At 39.0% G+C, this 16,174-nt stretch overlaps 3 protein-coding genes across 4 annotated transcripts; 1 reads left to right on the top strand and 2 right to left on the bottom strand.

The window, feature by feature from the left end:
• The first annotated feature begins 117 nt into the window (after positions 1–117).
• On the top strand, positions 118–7,314 carry LOC135587505 (uncharacterized). Of its 2 annotated transcripts, none has more exons than XM_065079003.1 (10): positions 118–609; positions 2,941–3,175; positions 3,614–3,658; positions 3,769–3,938; positions 4,476–4,618; positions 4,702–4,876; positions 4,962–5,562; positions 6,461–6,573; positions 6,645–6,888; positions 6,960–7,314. In XM_065079003.1, the coding sequence occupies exons 1-10, from the start codon at positions 443–445 to the stop codon at positions 7,209–7,211; spliced, it is 2,145 nt and encodes a 714-aa protein (XP_064935075.1). In that variant the 5' UTR covers positions 118–442; the 3' UTR covers positions 7,212–7,314. The 2 variants fall into 2 exon arrangements, with proteins under 2 accessions (XP_064935075.1, XP_064935074.1); XM_065079002.1 differs by having other exon boundaries at positions 3,614–3,700.
• On the bottom strand, positions 7,294–11,175 carry LOC103994483 (uncharacterized). The gene is made up of 5 exons (XM_009414833.3): positions 11,012–11,175; positions 10,817–10,870; positions 8,115–8,234; positions 7,689–7,864; positions 7,294–7,558 (listed from the first exon to the last, which is right to left on the bottom strand). The coding sequence occupies exons 1-4, from the start codon at positions 11,075–11,077 to the stop codon at positions 7,733–7,735; spliced, it is 372 nt and encodes a 123-aa protein (XP_009413108.2). The 5' UTR covers positions 11,078–11,175; the 3' UTR covers positions 7,294–7,558; positions 7,689–7,732.
• Positions 11,176–13,238: 2,063 nt separating this feature from the next.
• Positions 13,239–16,031, bottom strand: LOC135587508 (uncharacterized). Its single transcript, XM_065079008.1, has 2 exons — positions 15,514–16,031; positions 13,239–14,444 (listed from the first exon to the last, which is right to left on the bottom strand). The coding sequence occupies exons 1-2, from the start codon at positions 15,884–15,886 to the stop codon at positions 13,540–13,542; spliced, it is 1,278 nt and encodes a 425-aa protein (XP_064935080.1). The 5' UTR covers positions 15,887–16,031; the 3' UTR covers positions 13,239–13,539.
• Positions 16,032–16,174: the final 143 nt, after the last annotated feature.

The following is a 16,174-nucleotide window of genomic DNA, read 5'->3' as shown; positions in this document are numbered from 1 at the left end:
TGCTGATTGGAAATCAATCTCACTCCACTCATCCCACGTGATTCGTGCGTGCACCACCTTTGAATGGTACATCATTGTCACGCCGATGATACCAACGACCTGCGCGTGCGTTTCCGACCGTAGTGCGCGGACGAAGCGTTCTTCGTATCGAAACGCCGTAGCACTCGGAGAGGGTTGCGGTTTCCTCCTCTTCTTGACGAAGAAACGCGAGATCAAGAAGCTGAGGCAATCCCTAACGCAATAGAAGTAGAAGAAGAGAGAGAGAGAGAGAGAGAGGATTGCGGTTTCCTCCTCTTCTTGACGAAGAGCGGGAGATTAAGAAACGGAGGTAAACCCCAATGCAATAAAAGAAGAAGAAGAAGAAGAAAAAGAAGAAGAAGAAGAAGAAGAAGAAGAGAGAGAGAGAGAGAGAGATTCCGCTGGATTATAGATCGGAGGCCACATGGCGAAGGGAAAGGACATCTTCTTCGAAAGCATCTTGCGGGAGAACACCCTCAAGTCCATCTTCAGCGGCCGGCGTCGGAAGCGCACCGGGGTAGCGGAGGACGTCGGCAACCCCATCCCCCAGCTCTCCTCCTTCGCTAACTGCGTCGTCGCCCGCTGTTCCAGGTAAGAATCGAGAGCTTGCTTTCTTTGACGGAAGAATCAAGAACACTCTGGTTTATCCTCGTTGCTTGCGCGACGAAGGATCTCCGTCCTCACCATCTCGATCGAACTCCCTTTCTTGCAAGGGAAGAATCGAGAACTCGCTCGTTTTCCTCGTCCCGCTGAACTTGCTTTCTTGAAGGGAACAATCAAGAAATTTCTTGTTTCGGCAAATTTTACCAAATCTTGTGATGATCTCCTCCCCTCCCTCTCTGTAGAACTTGATTTCTTTCAGGGTAAGGATAAAAAACTTGCTTGTTTTGACAAGTATTGTATGTATATGATTTCGATTCTTCTTGCATTGTCAGAATGGCGACGGGAAAAAATTGAGAAGAAGTTCAGAAACTGTTGTCTCGAACCATTACTTGTGTACGATGAATAGCATTATACAGTTCCCTCTTCTTACGATGCTCTCGTCCATATCCCTAAATTTGGCCATTATATTCCTCATAGCAGGCATGCATCGTTGCGATAAATTAATCAAATAATATGATCTTTGAATGCAAGATCTGAAGCAATCTTGTGTGCTCTGTCTAGTTGTAATAAACTTTCTTCCAACATGTCCTAGTGAAATCTTGAACTTCTTTGGCCTGTAAGTAGATGTGGTTTGATTTCGATTCTTCTAGCATTGTCAGAATGGCGACGGGAAAAAATTGAGAAGTTCAGAAACTGTTGTCTCGAACCATTACTTGTGTACGATGAATAGCACTATACAGTTCCCTCTTCTTATGATGCTCTCATCCATCTCCCTAAATCTGGCCATTATATTCCTCATAGCAGGCATGCATCATTGCGATAAATTAGTCAAATAATATGATCTTTGAACGCAAGATCTGAAGCAATCTTGTGTGCTCTGTCTCGTTGTAATTAACTTTCTTCCAACATGTCCTAGTGAAATCTTGAACTTCTTTGGCCTGTAAGTAGATGTGTCATTATCTATATCACATTTGTGGTTTGCTTTTTGTAAGGCAGACCGCTAAACTTGTCCATCATCATTTCCAGTATCATCTGAAATAATAGGCGCTATAAACATACATCCACTCAAAGACTTCCATCTCCACTATGCTATGAGAACTTATTCCCCTTCTACTGAATGAAGGTTGTCATTTCCAGAAGGTGAAGTACTCATGACATCCGTTCTTTGTTTCAGGACAATTAGGCTTCACAATTTTATGAATGTGATTATCCTATGAATGTAATTATCTTCAAGTTACATGCACCTGAGTACCTTTCACAGGAGCGTAGATGTGATTGGACTGATTCCTTTGACCATAAAAAGAGGAAGTTCTCATTGAATCGCCATTGATTACATTTCTTTCAGATTGAGGGTTGTGTTGACTTGTATCTTTCAATTATGTGTGCCCTCCTTGGGATAGACACTGTTTGCCACACCACAGTTTGTCATCTCCCCCTAATTTTAGACTTCCCACGATAACCTATCATCCGGAGTCTACTTAGTGTTGAACTGTGCCCCAAAGTGGATATCTGTGGGAAACTTTCGGATGAAAAGGTGTGGCCCAGTGCATGTGGCCTCCTTTTACTGTCTGGCAAATGTGGTGAGGATTTTCCTACATGCTTATCTAAGTTCTCATGCCTGAAAGAAGTTTTAGTCATATGAAGAATATTATTTGTTATGGCTCTAATCCACCTTAAATGGTGCATTTGAGTAGGAAATGTGGAAGAATACATGGTTAAATTCCAGTTGATTGGAAGTCTGTTTTTGGTGGATGTCTCTTGATCATTGTGCATGTCCCTGTGTTGGATCAGTTTCTACTTACCTTTTGTTGTAGACCCAGCAATCTTGACTAGAATCCTTCAAGTAAACCTGATCAATTTAAGATGATGCATGGGTTTCATGGATTGAGCTCTGAGTCAAGTATTCTTTATTCGTTAGGTTGGGATCAGGTCAAGCATATATTTCTCTAATAATATGGAGCAACATGGCTTGACCTGGCTCATGCTTTTTTTAGACAGGAAAGAATAGCTTACCTTACACTGCCATCCCTATTCAACCGTGATCAGCTCAGGTGACCCGAGCTGACCTATTAGCTATATTGGTTGAACAGGGGCCAACATTTCTTAATCTGTCGGAGGTTGGTTCAGCATAGCCCTTAATTCCTGCACCATCCATTGCAACTATATCGGATCTGACTCATTGGCAGCATTAACTTATGGGTCATATGACTCACTGTGGGATGTCGGTCTTGTTGTATTAGTTATTGTGTAAATCAATATCGTTGATCTGTTGCTTGGATGTAAACAACAGCAAGCACCTAATGGTCCTTGCAACTGCAGGATTCTTCACATTTCAAGGGACAAATTGCAACAATCTTTTGAGACCGAATTTCCTGATCGTGTCAAACTTCCTACTACATATGCAAGAGACCTATTTGAATATTGCTGTTTCAGAACTTTTCATGCGGTGATCAAGAATCCAGATTATTTGGCCGATAAGGAGTTCCGCCAGTTAACTTTTGACATGATGCTGGCTTGGGAGTCCCCTGGAGCATGCAGCGAATCCATACCCAAAGTGAGACATATGAGATCTTTAAGTTTACATTTGTAAGAACTTGAGTTGTTGATGTATCATTTTCTTTTTTCTCTTAAGGTTATGTCAGTCGTATTGTGATGTTTCATTGTAATGTCCTGTTGTTATTTGTCCTAGTATTGCATTTGCTGGCAGCCACACATTAGTGTGTGACTAGGGCAAATTGACAAATTAGTTGACTGGAAAATGCATGTGCCCCCCTTTGCTGCCTTGTGTTGATTATCACATGATGTGCTGGCATGAACCAGCAAGAAACTCACCAATTGACTTAAATTCTCGATTTATATTGTCTTTTAGAAAACCATACTATTTCAAAATGCTATTTAGCCACTCTAAGACAAACGTCCAAAGTTATGTGTATGGTTTTTAGTTAATATTTTCATATTTTGTACTCAATTGCTAATCTCATTCTTGTAACAGGAATCTAATACTTGTGACCATCTGGTAGTTGAAGAAGAGCATGGGGTATCATTTTTTTACATTAGTTCTTCATGTCTGGCTGCTCAGGTGTGTTACCATTGATTATGTTTTCTTATACTCCATAGTGCTTTAGTTTTTTTTCTTGTGTAAGTCAGGTAGATGAAAGGAAGACTGTTGGATTGAAAGCTTTTGCACGAATAGCTCCTGCCTGTCCTGCCATTGCTGACTCAATAACTGTGCACAACTTGTTTGACGCATTGACTTGCTCATCAGGGGGCCAAATGCATTTTTTCATATATGACAAATACCTCAAAAGTCTATACAAGTATGTGATCTAGTTTTAAGCATGTTATTCATGACTATCAATTCTTTTTCATGGATGTACTACCTAAGAATAACTTAGCGCACTAGAAAATTTGTAATATGTAACCTACTTAGTCAAGGGATTGTAATTTAAAATTTGAAAATATAAAGGAGCTATTATTTTAGTATTTGAAAGCAAGATCAGGTAATTGAAGTTAGTTCCTTGTCGGCATGTGGATGCTTCTTGTCTTCTTTTAAAGATGTCATCTTGTAGGACACATAAGATTGAATAGCGGACTTGAGAAGAAATTTTCATGAGCATTATGGTAGCTACAGAAAAAAAAGTACTGTAAAAAATTTATATAAGTTGTTATCTAATCTCAGATTCTCCAGCGTATGGGTTGCTTCTTTTATTATTGATCATAAATAAGTTAATTGTAAGTAGCATCAGATCATTTTTCATATTTTCTTTCATTTTTTGTAACCCTGAACTGCTGTGGTTGGATTCGACCATTAGGTGAAATTTAGATTTAACTTATATAGTGTAATTCTGTTATAGGGAAATTAAATCTTTAAAAAATATTATGGGCTCATTGATTGCTTCAAACCTTCACCTTTCTGATGGAGAAGTTATTTTAGAAGTTGATGGTGTAATGCCCACTCAACCTGTTCTACAACACATTGGAACATCTGCATGGCCAGGTTAAGCATGTTCTTTTGTAATATTTACATGCATATAAATTTTGTTTGAATAGGCCTTTGAGTGATTTCTTTCCTTTTGGCAGGACGATTGACGTTGACAACCCATGCTCTCTACTTTGAATCATTAGGAGTGGGTTATGATAAAGCTGTCAGATATGATCTGGCAACAGACCTAAAGCAAGTGATAAAGGGTGATCTGACTGGACCTCTGGGTGCTCGCCTCTTTGATAAAGCTGTGATGTACAAGTCAATATCTCTGTAAGTGTTGTCATTGGCAATTTTATTGCATCTGTTCTTCCAACTGGAATCTATAAAATCTGATAATAACTTTACCTCATCACAGAGCAGAACCCATTTATTTTGCATTTCCTGAATTTAAAGGCCATTCACGGAGAGACTACTGGCTGGCAGTTGTTGGTGAAGTGTTGCAGGTGCACAAATTTATTAGGAAGTACGATCTTGATGAAATTCAGCAGATGGAAGCTCTTTCAAAGGCCATTTTAGGCATCTTCAGATATCGAGCTTTAAAAGAAGCATTCCATATCCATCCTCCTCGTTTTAGGTCTATACTTGCTTTTTACTTAGCTGAGAAACTCCCAAAAGGAGATAAGATCTTGGAGGCTTTATATGATTATTTAAAACTGCCAGCTGATGGAATCCAGAGCATTATTGTCAATTCATCATCTGATACGAATTTACATGTTTGTCCTTTACCATTTTCATTATACACAGTCACCAAAATGGGCTTCACACTGAAAATGGAAGTGGTAGATGGTATCGAGGAAAAATACATCCTTGTTGGTGATGTTTGTGTTGGTTCGACAAGTTCTCTGGAAACTGCTGTAAAGGAATCGTTCTGTTACTCTGAAATAGCTGAAGCGGCACGTGCAACGGTGGACCAGATGAAAGTCGACGGCATCGATACAAACCTAGCTGTAATGAAGGTATGCGATTCTAGTGATGTTTTTATTTTTATTTTTACTTATTTTCTTGCAATTCTCATCACACACTAATTTGAATCGATCCACCTCACATAACTGGTGCATCTTTTCTAGGTACCTATTAGAATTAGGTACTTTTATAACTTCCGCATGTCTTTTCTCTGTAGTTTGATCTATTATGATTCTCCAAAATCTATCTTAAGACAAGATATGAATAGTTGACTTAGTTGGCTTTTGTCATTTTTAATATACTGACCTAGTTATAAGTTATTAATTGAAAATCAATCTCTCATTGTCCCATCATTGATATGTGGTTTTTGATGCTTGATTGAATAAATTTGGATGTGCTTTCCAAACAAATAAAGATCACATCTGATTTCACCAGAACTATGGAGAATCTGTTGTGATGTACATTGGATCATGATCCACATGAAAAAATTTGCGTCCAAATGTATTTTGTTTGAAATATTAGAGACCCATATTATTATGTATGAAACTGATGTTTAACTATGAAAATTACATCTGGAAACTATATGCAATTTCAGCTTATTATGTTGTTCAGCATTCAAAATTATTATGCTCCTACATCAGTAATTATCTAAATTGCTATGACCTATATATATATATATATATATATATATATATATATATATATATATATATATATATATATATATATATATATATATATATATATATATATATATATATATATATATATATATATATATATATATATATATATATAGGTATCCAAAATGATACATCTAAAGTTTGCATCAAGTACATCGTTTTTACATTGAATAGTTTATTTTCTTCACCTTCAAACTTGTAATAATGAGCATGATTTAAGTTAGTGTTTTGCGGGCATCTCTGATGACTCTCTCTGTCTCTCTTGCAGGAGTTGCTGTTCCCAGTTCTCGAGTCTACCAAGTTGCTTCAGCTTTTAGTTAAATGGGAAAATCCTTTTAAATCAACTTCGTTCTTGGTTGTGAACCTTTACGTTGTTTACAGGTAACTTTCACCTTCTAGTGGTCATAGGAAACTACTTTTTAATATATTGACATTAATATTATGGATGCCAGGGGTTGGGTCAGATACGTTTTATCTTGCATATCCTTATCTCTGGCTCTTCTCATGACGTGGCACAAGTTCCGCAGAAAACGGAAACCTGTGCAGGTGTTTCACATCACGCCTCCCCCTTCCAAGAATGCTGTTGAGCAGCTCTTAGTTTTGCAGGATGCCATCGCCCGGTTGGAAACTATGGTTCAGGCAGGAAACATCGGACTTCTTAAGCTAAGAGCTCTCCTATTCGCGGCAATTCCAAAGGTGGTCGGCCTGTCTTTTGTTGAATCATCCACGGAAGATCCAATTAATTAAGCACTTGATTGTTGTTTCAGGCAACCGACGAGACGGCGCTCACCCTGATCGTGGCGGCGACATTGGTTGCAATTGTGCCTTTTGTGCATTTGATGGTGTTATTGGCGGTGGAGGCCTTCACCAGGGAGATGCCGCTGAGGAAAAAGAGTAGTGAGAAGCTGAGGAGGAGACTGAGGGAGTGGTGGGCTCGTATTCCGGCGGCCCCTGTTGAGCTTGTCAGGCACCAGATGGAAAAACCACACAATTTTTCTTCGCAGGAGAAAGCTTCATGATGATATATATTTATTTCTACATGAGCTTGTGTTGGATTCTAAATTATATATAAGTCTGATAAAAATAATGTGTATGGAGGACTCGAAAAGTTCAAATATGCGTTTGACCAAAATGTAAATGTGAACATCAAAAGTAATTATATGGAGGAAACATCCGAAATGTAAGAAGCACAAGACGAAACCTTGGCTGGCAGACGTAGTAGCAAAAGCTCCACCAAGCATCCTTGTTATTTTGGCAACTTGTATCATGCATGGTCTAACCACCTTTTCCGGTTACCACGTCAGACTTGGAATCTCTCCGAGTCAGTCAAAGGTCCTTTCCATTCTGTGCGGAGCCATTTCCTGAACTGCATTCACATGGTATGATGATAACAATGATTAAATCAAAATTAATCACCTTTGAATTTTAACTAAGCCAATATTATTTGATAATAAATATACACCAGAATGTGTTGCGTACACACCAGGTTTTTTTACCTTTTTTTTATATATATAGAGGAGCATCATCTGACCAATTGCATCTATACATTGTCCGGCCAGAACTCCCTGAAGAAGGCTCGTTCAAATTCCTTCTCTTTCATCCTCTCCTCTTCTTCCCGCATCTTCCTTATTCTTTTAGAGACTTGTTTGTTCTTTTTCTTAGATTGCATGTCCTGAACATTTGGATAAACGGTAGCACAATTTAGTACACAAGCCTATTTCTCTGATCCCCTATCATTAAACTACCAGAGGAATTCAATAGTTGCATGCCCAAAGAGAATAATAATAATATGTATACCAGAAAACACATTCAAGCATGGAAAAAAATTGGAAAATTAGAGGTCTAAATAAACTAAAGAAAACAATGTCATGAAGAAAACAAAACCAAAATGTTGTTGGTCATCTGAGTGCTCAGTTACTTACATGATTATTTTGCATCTTGGCATCAAGATCTTTCGGGACTTCAACCTTTTTCTTGGTTTTATCAGCACCTATACCACGCTTGTTCTTCTTAACAAATGTCGGGATAGGCTCCAACATGCCCTGTTCAATCCAATCAATGACACTAATAAAGGATTTTATAGAATGAAAAGATAAACAGTAACTGACTGACATGAGGAGAAGAATTACATAATAACAAAGCCTCAAAACTGCTTGCCATGTCGTGAGAAAAATAAAAAAATCAAAATCAAAAGATTTTAAATAATTAGACGAAATAGGAGGTAAAACTGTAACTAACATGAGAAAAAATTATATAAACAAGCCTCACGATTACTTGCCAAGACATGATAAAATGATTAACAAAGATACATTAACAAAATCTTTAAAAGAATCAGAGAGTTCTAAATAATAGTCTTCTATCTCTACTTCATCACAGTTGTCCAATATGATCAAGCTCGATCAAATTTCATGTGCTCGATGATCCAACCTTCCATATCCCTCCTGCAGTTAGCATGGCTCATGATAAATTTTAAGAATGACAATAAACATCGCTCTGTTGCAAACATAAGTTTGGACCCGACACATAATTATCCATGCATAAAACAAGATACGACTTGACTACTATGATCAATCAATTTATCTTGTTACATGATAAAAATAAGATTATGAAAGAAGATGTTGAACAAAGACAATTAGAAAAAACTTATTTGCTTAAGGGATATGACCCTAAATAACACTTTCCTGTAAAAGGTTCGCACAGAAAATCTAGAGTTTGCCAATTGTTGTAATAATGACCTATGGCAGCACCCAAATAGACTTGTGATTTACATGACAGTGCAAAAGAGATACAACAATATTCCAGCTACCATACTGTAGTTGAGTAGAATTAATGAACTCAAATCTCCCTTAGTGGAAACCAGAAGAATGAACAGAATTTAAACTCCAATTACAGAAAACAATTAACTCTGATAAGGACTTTGTTTCATTATTTCGGAAATCCTTTTCAATCCTTACTGATCCTGCATAGAAGTAAGAAGTTCTAAGTGGACAAGGTGGACAGCTTAATTTATAAAGCTAAAATGGACAATTTCAGTTGATCATCAAGAAGAAACAAGAAATAGAGAGAGAGAGAGAGAGAGAGAGAGAGAAAGATGGACTGGATGTTCTCTGGACCACTATCCTCCTCTCTCTCCATTCTTACCCACTACAAATACACAAACATTTATTCATATTTACTTTCTGTTAAACTCTACGAGATCATACTATTTCTTAGGATGCTACCGCTCTTTCATGCTTCTATGTAGCTTATTTACATACCACACACTGATATTTTCGATCAAAAGAACCAGGATTGAGATTCATATCAACACGAAAATTTGAATCCCGGGATGGCCAACTGCAGAAAAATCCTACTAATTGCCTAAGATTTCTGGTAGCCCAGAATTGTTATATCCTCCATGCTATTTGCATTTTTATTTCTTCAGTAGAATTATTTAAAGTAGAAACTTCAATGCCGATTTCTCTATGCAGCAGCCAGAAAGTTCCCCAACTTACTGTATTACATTTGGACTATAAAGCCTTATACATGATTAACACTAAAAATCTAGATCCTACAGCTTTAATTACTACAATACTTTGTCAAAGCGTTATAGGTGTTTATGATGTAGCACAATGCAATTTCGATGCAAAATATTATTGTGCTTCATGGTGCACCTTGGTGCAGTAGTGAGGTAGAAACCTGAGCTCATGGGTGCAAACTCTGGAATCAGACTCCATGGATACAGCAAAAAGACCAAATAGTTTGATCATCCTCAGCCCCTGCAACCGCAGGTGGCTCGTACACTGGGATGCCCTTTCAAGGAATATTGTGATTTCTTGAGAGATGCCTAGCATCTCATACTTCTTTCAGTTTTTCTGGAAAAATATGAAGAAAAGAACAATAAAATATGGTCATCTCCAGCCTCTGCAATCTTATGGAGACTAATGCCCTGGACTGCCCTCTTGATGCTTATCAGTTCATACTTGACCATCCCCGCCCCGTGGATGGCATGATTTCTTGAGAGATGTGGTTCATACTTCTTTTACTTTCTTGAGAAGAATATAAATAACAGTTAAACTTGTGCCCCTGCAACTACAGGTGGCTGGTACACTGGGCTGCCCCTTCAAGTATCTCGTGATCTCTCGAGAAATGCTTAATAGTTTATACTTCTTTCACCTTCTTGTAAAAAAATATAAAGAATAGTCAAGTTTCTTACATCCCAAGCCCCGCAGTTGCAGGTGGCTGCTACGCTGGTCAGCCTACACAGAATCTGCCTAGTAGCTTGTACTTGTTTCGCGTTCTTGGATAAAATAATAAAGAAAAGAACAAATATCCAACCCTAATTGTTCTAGCAGCAAAGAAATAAATCCGAAACTATGAGGTTCTGCTCGAGGAAACTACAAAATAGGAATCGAGAAACATTGAAAGAAGACAAAGGGCAACGACCACAATTGAACGGAGAGATGCTCATGCTCGGGAACAAGGAAAAGAACCCTAATCAATAGAAATTTTACCGACGAATTGCAAGAACACAAATACAGATAAAGATTTGTTAGTTACACAATACCGATCCATAGCAGAAGAGAAAAGCAAGTGCAAGAGCAAACCAAAAGGAAGATAAAGGACCGTCGAGGCGAGCTCTCACCTGCTCGGAGGCGCCGAGGCCGGTGCCCTCCTTCCATCCGCACTTCTTCAGCAACTGCAGGTAGGAGAAGAGATCTCATCTTAGAACAAAAACGGAAACGCTTTCGAGAACGAATGGATGAAACCCTAAAAGAGAAACAAGAGGGAAGGAAGGAAGGAAGGAAGAAGAGCGAAGGGAGTGAAGGAGAGAGCAGACCTTGAACCCAACGTTCGAGGAATCGATGGCTGTGTGACCGGCAGAGCCCAATTCACCGTCCCCCATCTCTCTTCGTCTCTTCCCTCTACCGATTTCGCCGAGTTCGCTGATCTGGGAAAGCTTCGATGACCCTATTTATCGGAGACGACGACGGCCGACTTTTTGCCAGAAATATAGGCGCTTATATATATATATAATATATATATATAATATTTAATTATGATTTTTTTATTTTGACACTAATGCTCTTATTTTTGTGAGTTAGCCATCAATAACAAAGAAAATTTGAATATTTCCATTGGCAATCCTTTTGCTATTTATGATATTATTTGAATAATTTTTAATATTTTTTAAAATATTTTATTTATAAATAAACATAAATATTTTTAAGTTATTACTTAATTCTAACAAGCTCTTCCAACTCCTTTCATACAATCATTTTTTATTTCCCTTCTTCTCCATCTTCCTATTATTATTTTTCTTCTACTATTAATCGTTAGATCATTTTTCATCTATGTAAAGTGATAAAAAAAATATTCAAATTGAACTATTCGATTATAAAGACGAGAAGGTGAGAAATATATTTTTACTTTTGCTAGACCGATTTAGCATTTTTTAGATTTATAAGACATCAGGTTACAAACCCGAAAATTAACATTATGGGAGTTTCTACAATAATATAAAAAATATATTTTTTTTTGGGGGTTAAGTCTGTATCACTCTAGAAAATGTAATATTTGGATTCAAAATATGATAATTATGGAATTGTGAGAAATAAAAGTATGATTAATAATTATAAGATTGTATATAGTAAAATTATAATTTTTTTATGCGTTTGTAGGAAGTAAGGAGGTTGCCAATAGCCAAAAAGAAAAAAAAAAAAAAAGCAATATTGTTAAATATAATTTCTCAATTATTAATCATACTCTTATTTCATACGCAACAGTAATGCTGCGTCACGTCCGACCATCTCTGATGAGTTAGAATATGCTACAAAAATAAAAAGAAATTATATAGAAGGAGTTGAATGATGATTGAAATTAAGTGATAAGTTAATGATATGTATGTGCATTTGTAAAGGATAATGTTATGAATATTAAAAAAAATAAAATACGATTGAAAATAAAAACAAGGGATTTGTGAATATTCTAACCTTTGAGGTTGACTGACAAAGATTCCCCCAAGCTAAGCTTGTTGTAGGACAGGTTGATGGTCTTCAGAGTAGGAAGGCCTTCCTGAAGCTGCCCGGCAATGGACTTGAAAGCTGGTAACTCGAAAGATCCAAAGACTGAAGCCTCTCTAGGTCGGCCATAGACTCCGGTATGGTCCCAGTGAGAAGGTTGTCGCTGAGAGACAGATTGCTCAGAGACACCAGTTCGCCGATCTGGGATGGGATGTGCCCGGCGACCTTGTCACGACTCGAGTCCATGAGGCTCGTCTTTGCCAAACTGCTCAAGGGAATGGTCCTGCTTCAAGATTGGCCGACGAAGTCAGGAGACCAAGCCGGACATGCTAGTTGTGGTCGAGATCAAAGACGGTCAGGCGATGAAGGTCTCTGTAAGCTGACGGAACAGAGCCTGTTATGCCATCGCGTGCCAAGGATAAAGATGGCAGGGTTCTAAGCTTCTGGGCAACTGCCCCGTGAGTCTGTTCAGTTACAGAGACAAGTTCCGCAGAGAGGGCAGCCTGTGCAGTACCGTGGGGATGCCGCCTTCAAGCTTGTTGTCGTGGAGGACCAGATGGCGAAGCTTGGACAGTTTCCACGGGAACGTTACGTAGGGTCGGGGAAACTCCAGCGCCATTAAACTCTCCAAACAAATTAAAAGAACTACTGCCTGACCCTATCGAAACTGATACCAGGGTTTGTTCATCGGTTGAAGTCTCTGTGAACGGGCTACATATCTGCAGACTTTGGTGGATGGATGAACACGTTCTTATTTCAGTCGACTTGAATGCTGTTGAGAAAGAAGGATGAGCCTTTTAATGTGGACCTGTGTAGACTTGCCTGGAAAATCCATGAACAAGGGAGTCATTTTCTATCAGGTTCTTAATTTCAAGTGTAAGAAAATAAGAACAGTTTAATCCTACAGAGAGCAACGAGACATGAATGGGAGAGTCTGGGATCAAAGATCTTCTCATTACCATGATACAACTGCATAACAGTTTTATTTCATTGTCATAATAAAATTGTGTCACAAGGAGTCATTTAGATCTAAGAAAAATGGTATACAGAAGAAAATAATTTATTCAATCACCAAGAGTCTTTTACATGGAACTCCCCATTTACAGAAGCAATCTACAAGTTCTGGTTTCTAAATGAAAACCATTTGAGACTTTACAGCCAAATATGTGTGGCTATATGAACACAAAGCTGCATTGAGACAACTCCAAGTCCTAAGCTCAAGATACAGACATACTTTAGACACAATAACTTTGGTGAAGACTTTAAACGAAAGGTGCGTTCACGCACTAGAACTTGCCCATAAGCACCTGTCATTAAGTGTTGTCACATTGTCGTGGTCTATGTTTCAGAAGAAGAAATCAACCATACCTTCACTTTCACCTAAGCTGCCATCAAAATTTGTTCTACAGCATTCAGGAAACTGCAAACCAGCTTGCTGGCAACCCAGCCTTGTAATATGAGGGCACGAACGCAGGTCAAGGTACTCCAGATACTTGCAGAACTGCAATATGGAACCCACACCAGAAATTGTGATCTTCAAGCAGTTACTCATCTTTAGAACTTTCAGTTGGGACTCAAATCCTCCCATTTCCAGCGAATGGAAAGCTGAATCTGAAATCTTGTCACAGCAACCGATGTCAAGAGCCACAAGATGTCTACAGTTTGACAGCATGCATTTCAAGGACGAGTCAGTGATGTTTAAACACCAGTCCATCCTAAAACTCCTTAAGCTGTGGCAACAAACAAGTGACAGAGATTTTATGGATTCATCTGAAACATCACGGCATCCACCAACAACGACAGTCTCAAGGTTATGGCAGAAGTGAGCCAATGAAAATATGGATTTATCACCAACTCTGAAACAGTCCAACATCTTGAGAACCTTCAATGATGATGGTGCAACCTCAGCAACTCTTGAGACTCCGACATCACTGATTTTAGTGCATTTACTAACATCTAAAGACTTAATATGTCGACAACCATCAGCAAGAGTTGAGAGACCAATGTCGGTTATGTTGTTGCATCCTGCCAATCCTAGATCTTCTAGGCAAGGACAGCTCTTAGAAAGAGATTTTAATAATTCATCTGTTATAGATTTGGATCCAGTTACATGCAACCTTTTTAAATAAGAACAACCCGAGGCGACAGCCACCAATCCTTTGTCGGTAACTTTTTTACACTGGGAAACATCAAGGGACTGAAGGGACGGGAGGCCATTTCCCAGAGTAGTCATCCCGACATCAGTAACACCTTTGGAACAGAAAGGAGATAATCTATATTAGACTACTTAAGTCTGAAGGCAAAACAACCTATTTTCTACTGATGAGGGAAAGGTGATAGCGGGATTAAGTGAAAAAAAAAAAAGACAAACTTGCATATAGTGACAGATTTCATTATAAAATATGACTTACCAAAATTTGCATGTCTCTGTAAATAAGAAGATAACCATAGTGTTTCATCACGGATACAAAATATACAAGACACCATTAAGAAACAACAGTAATCACAGATATCTAAAATCAGCTACACAGTATCTTAACCACTGTTGCAGTGGAATTATGAAGTTCCAGGAAGAAACTAAAAGAAGAAAACCCCACTAGAAAAGTGAATAGTATGATGAAATTTGCATTTAAATTACATCTGGTGAAATGACACAAGAGTAGTTGAAAATACATTCACAGTAAATAAGCAGTAATAAACTATGAGAATGTGCACTTGAGTTAACCAGAAGGAGATGAATGCCCAAGTCGATCTCAGCAATCTTTTCCAAATGTTTTGCTAATCAATAATACGAAGTCAGAAGAAAGACATTTTTACACCAAATGATACCTCCTTTCTGTCCAAACAATTTTATCTATTGAGTTCCAGAACATTGAAAAGACATACTACCATATGGGCAGATCATTTAAATGGAAAAAAAATGACATATCTACTAAATTAATCACCAACAACCAGTACCTAACATCAAGGCCCGATCAGCGAAAGCACTACATCCAAGCAAAGTTCAAATAGTTAAAGAAGAAGTTGTGCCTACCAAGTGATTAAATAATACCAGTACTTGTATTTTCTTTTACAAGTGCATAACCTAATAATCAATTAATTCATTGCAAAGACTCATCTAATATCATTTCCGCCATCACCGGTGGAACCTAACAAACACTCAGGGATAACCATCCTGGGAAACAAAGTCGTGTCTTTAAGATAAAGATCTAACCTTAACTACTCAAATTTAATAGAGACGATCAACAACCAAACAAAAGTCTATACCAAACGATTAAACCACAGACCATAACCTTCACGTGAGGCCAAAATGTCTCACCTTTACAGTTCTGAAGATCGAGAACGCGCAAATTCCGGAATCCAGCAGCGATGACAGCGAGATCCGAGTCGGTAACTCCAGGGTAGAACGATCTCGAGGTGGACTGGGAGAGGTCGAGCTCCACGAGTCCCGGGAACCGGTCAGCCATCCGGCGGAGCATGGCGGGGCCGGCCCGGGCCCGGAGGCGGCGGCGTTCGGTGCTCTGAAGGCGGAGCCAGCGCTTGCATACGAGCCCGAACAGGTCCCGTTCCTCCTCCTTCTCCAGCTGCCTGAGCACCGCCCGGAGCTCGTCGTCGGTGAGGGCGTCGTTGATGCAGACCCTAGCCCCCTCCTCCTTCGGCCGGTCGCAGTCCTCCAACTTCGCCGGGGCCATGGGAGATCGCGACGAAGCAGGGGGAATCGGCTCGTACTGGAACGAGCACGACGAGGAGGCTTAGGGTTTCGATGTGGAGGCACTCATCCTAATGGGCGCCCATTAAAGGCGTCCTCTTTCGTCTCCATTCCACATGGCTAGCCCAAATAAGAAAATAGTTCACCTACGCGTCAGCTGCGTGCCTCCGGACTACCTATTACATGATTAAAGAAGCTGATGGGGACCACTCATATGCCGTCGCATTCTCAGATATAAGATGCCACGTCACGCTTCGTAACTCGCCCCGGG

Source organism: Musa acuminata, chromosome BXJ1-8 (genome assembly GCF_036884655.1).
Source record: "Musa acuminata AAA Group cultivar baxijiao chromosome BXJ1-8, Cavendish_Baxijiao_AAA, whole genome shotgun sequence".
Lineage (NCBI taxonomy): Eukaryota > Viridiplantae > Streptophyta > Magnoliopsida > Zingiberales > Musaceae > Musa > Musa acuminata.
This window is presented reverse-complemented; position numbering and strand designations above follow the sequence as displayed.

Bases quoted from the DNA above. Each gene is read 5' to 3' on its own strand.
- LOC135587505 (XM_065079002.1), top strand. From the start codon at position 443: ATGGCGAAGGGAAAGGACATCTTCTTCGAAAGCATCTTGCGGGAGAAC. The intron at 610-2,940 runs GTAAGAATCGAG...TTGCAACTGCAG, and splicing joins GTCGTCGCCCGCTGTTCCAG to GATTCTTCACATTTCAAGGG. The intron at 6,574-6,644 runs GTAACTTTCACC...TATGGATGCCAG, and splicing joins AACCTTTACGTTGTTTACAG to GGGTTGGGTCAGATACGTTT.
- LOC103994483 (XM_009414833.3), bottom strand. From the start codon at position 11,077: ATGGGGGACGGTGAATTGGGCTCTGCCGGTCACACAGCCATCGATTCC. The intron at 10,871-11,011 runs GTCTGCTCTCTC...TCCTACCTGCAG, and splicing joins CCTCGAACGTTGGGTTCAAG to TTGCTGAAGAAGTGCGGATG. The intron at 7,865-8,114 runs GTAAGTAACTGA...CCAAATGTTCAG, and splicing joins CCAAGATGCAAAATAATCAT to GACATGCAATCTAAGAAAAA.
- LOC135587508 (XM_065079008.1), bottom strand. From the start codon at position 15,886: ATGGCCCCGGCGAAGTTGGAGGACTGCGACCGGCCGAAGGAGGAGGGG. The intron at 14,445-15,513 runs GTGAGACATTTT...TCTGTTCCAAAG, and splicing joins CGATCTTCAGAACTGTAAAG to GTGTTACTGATGTCGGGATG.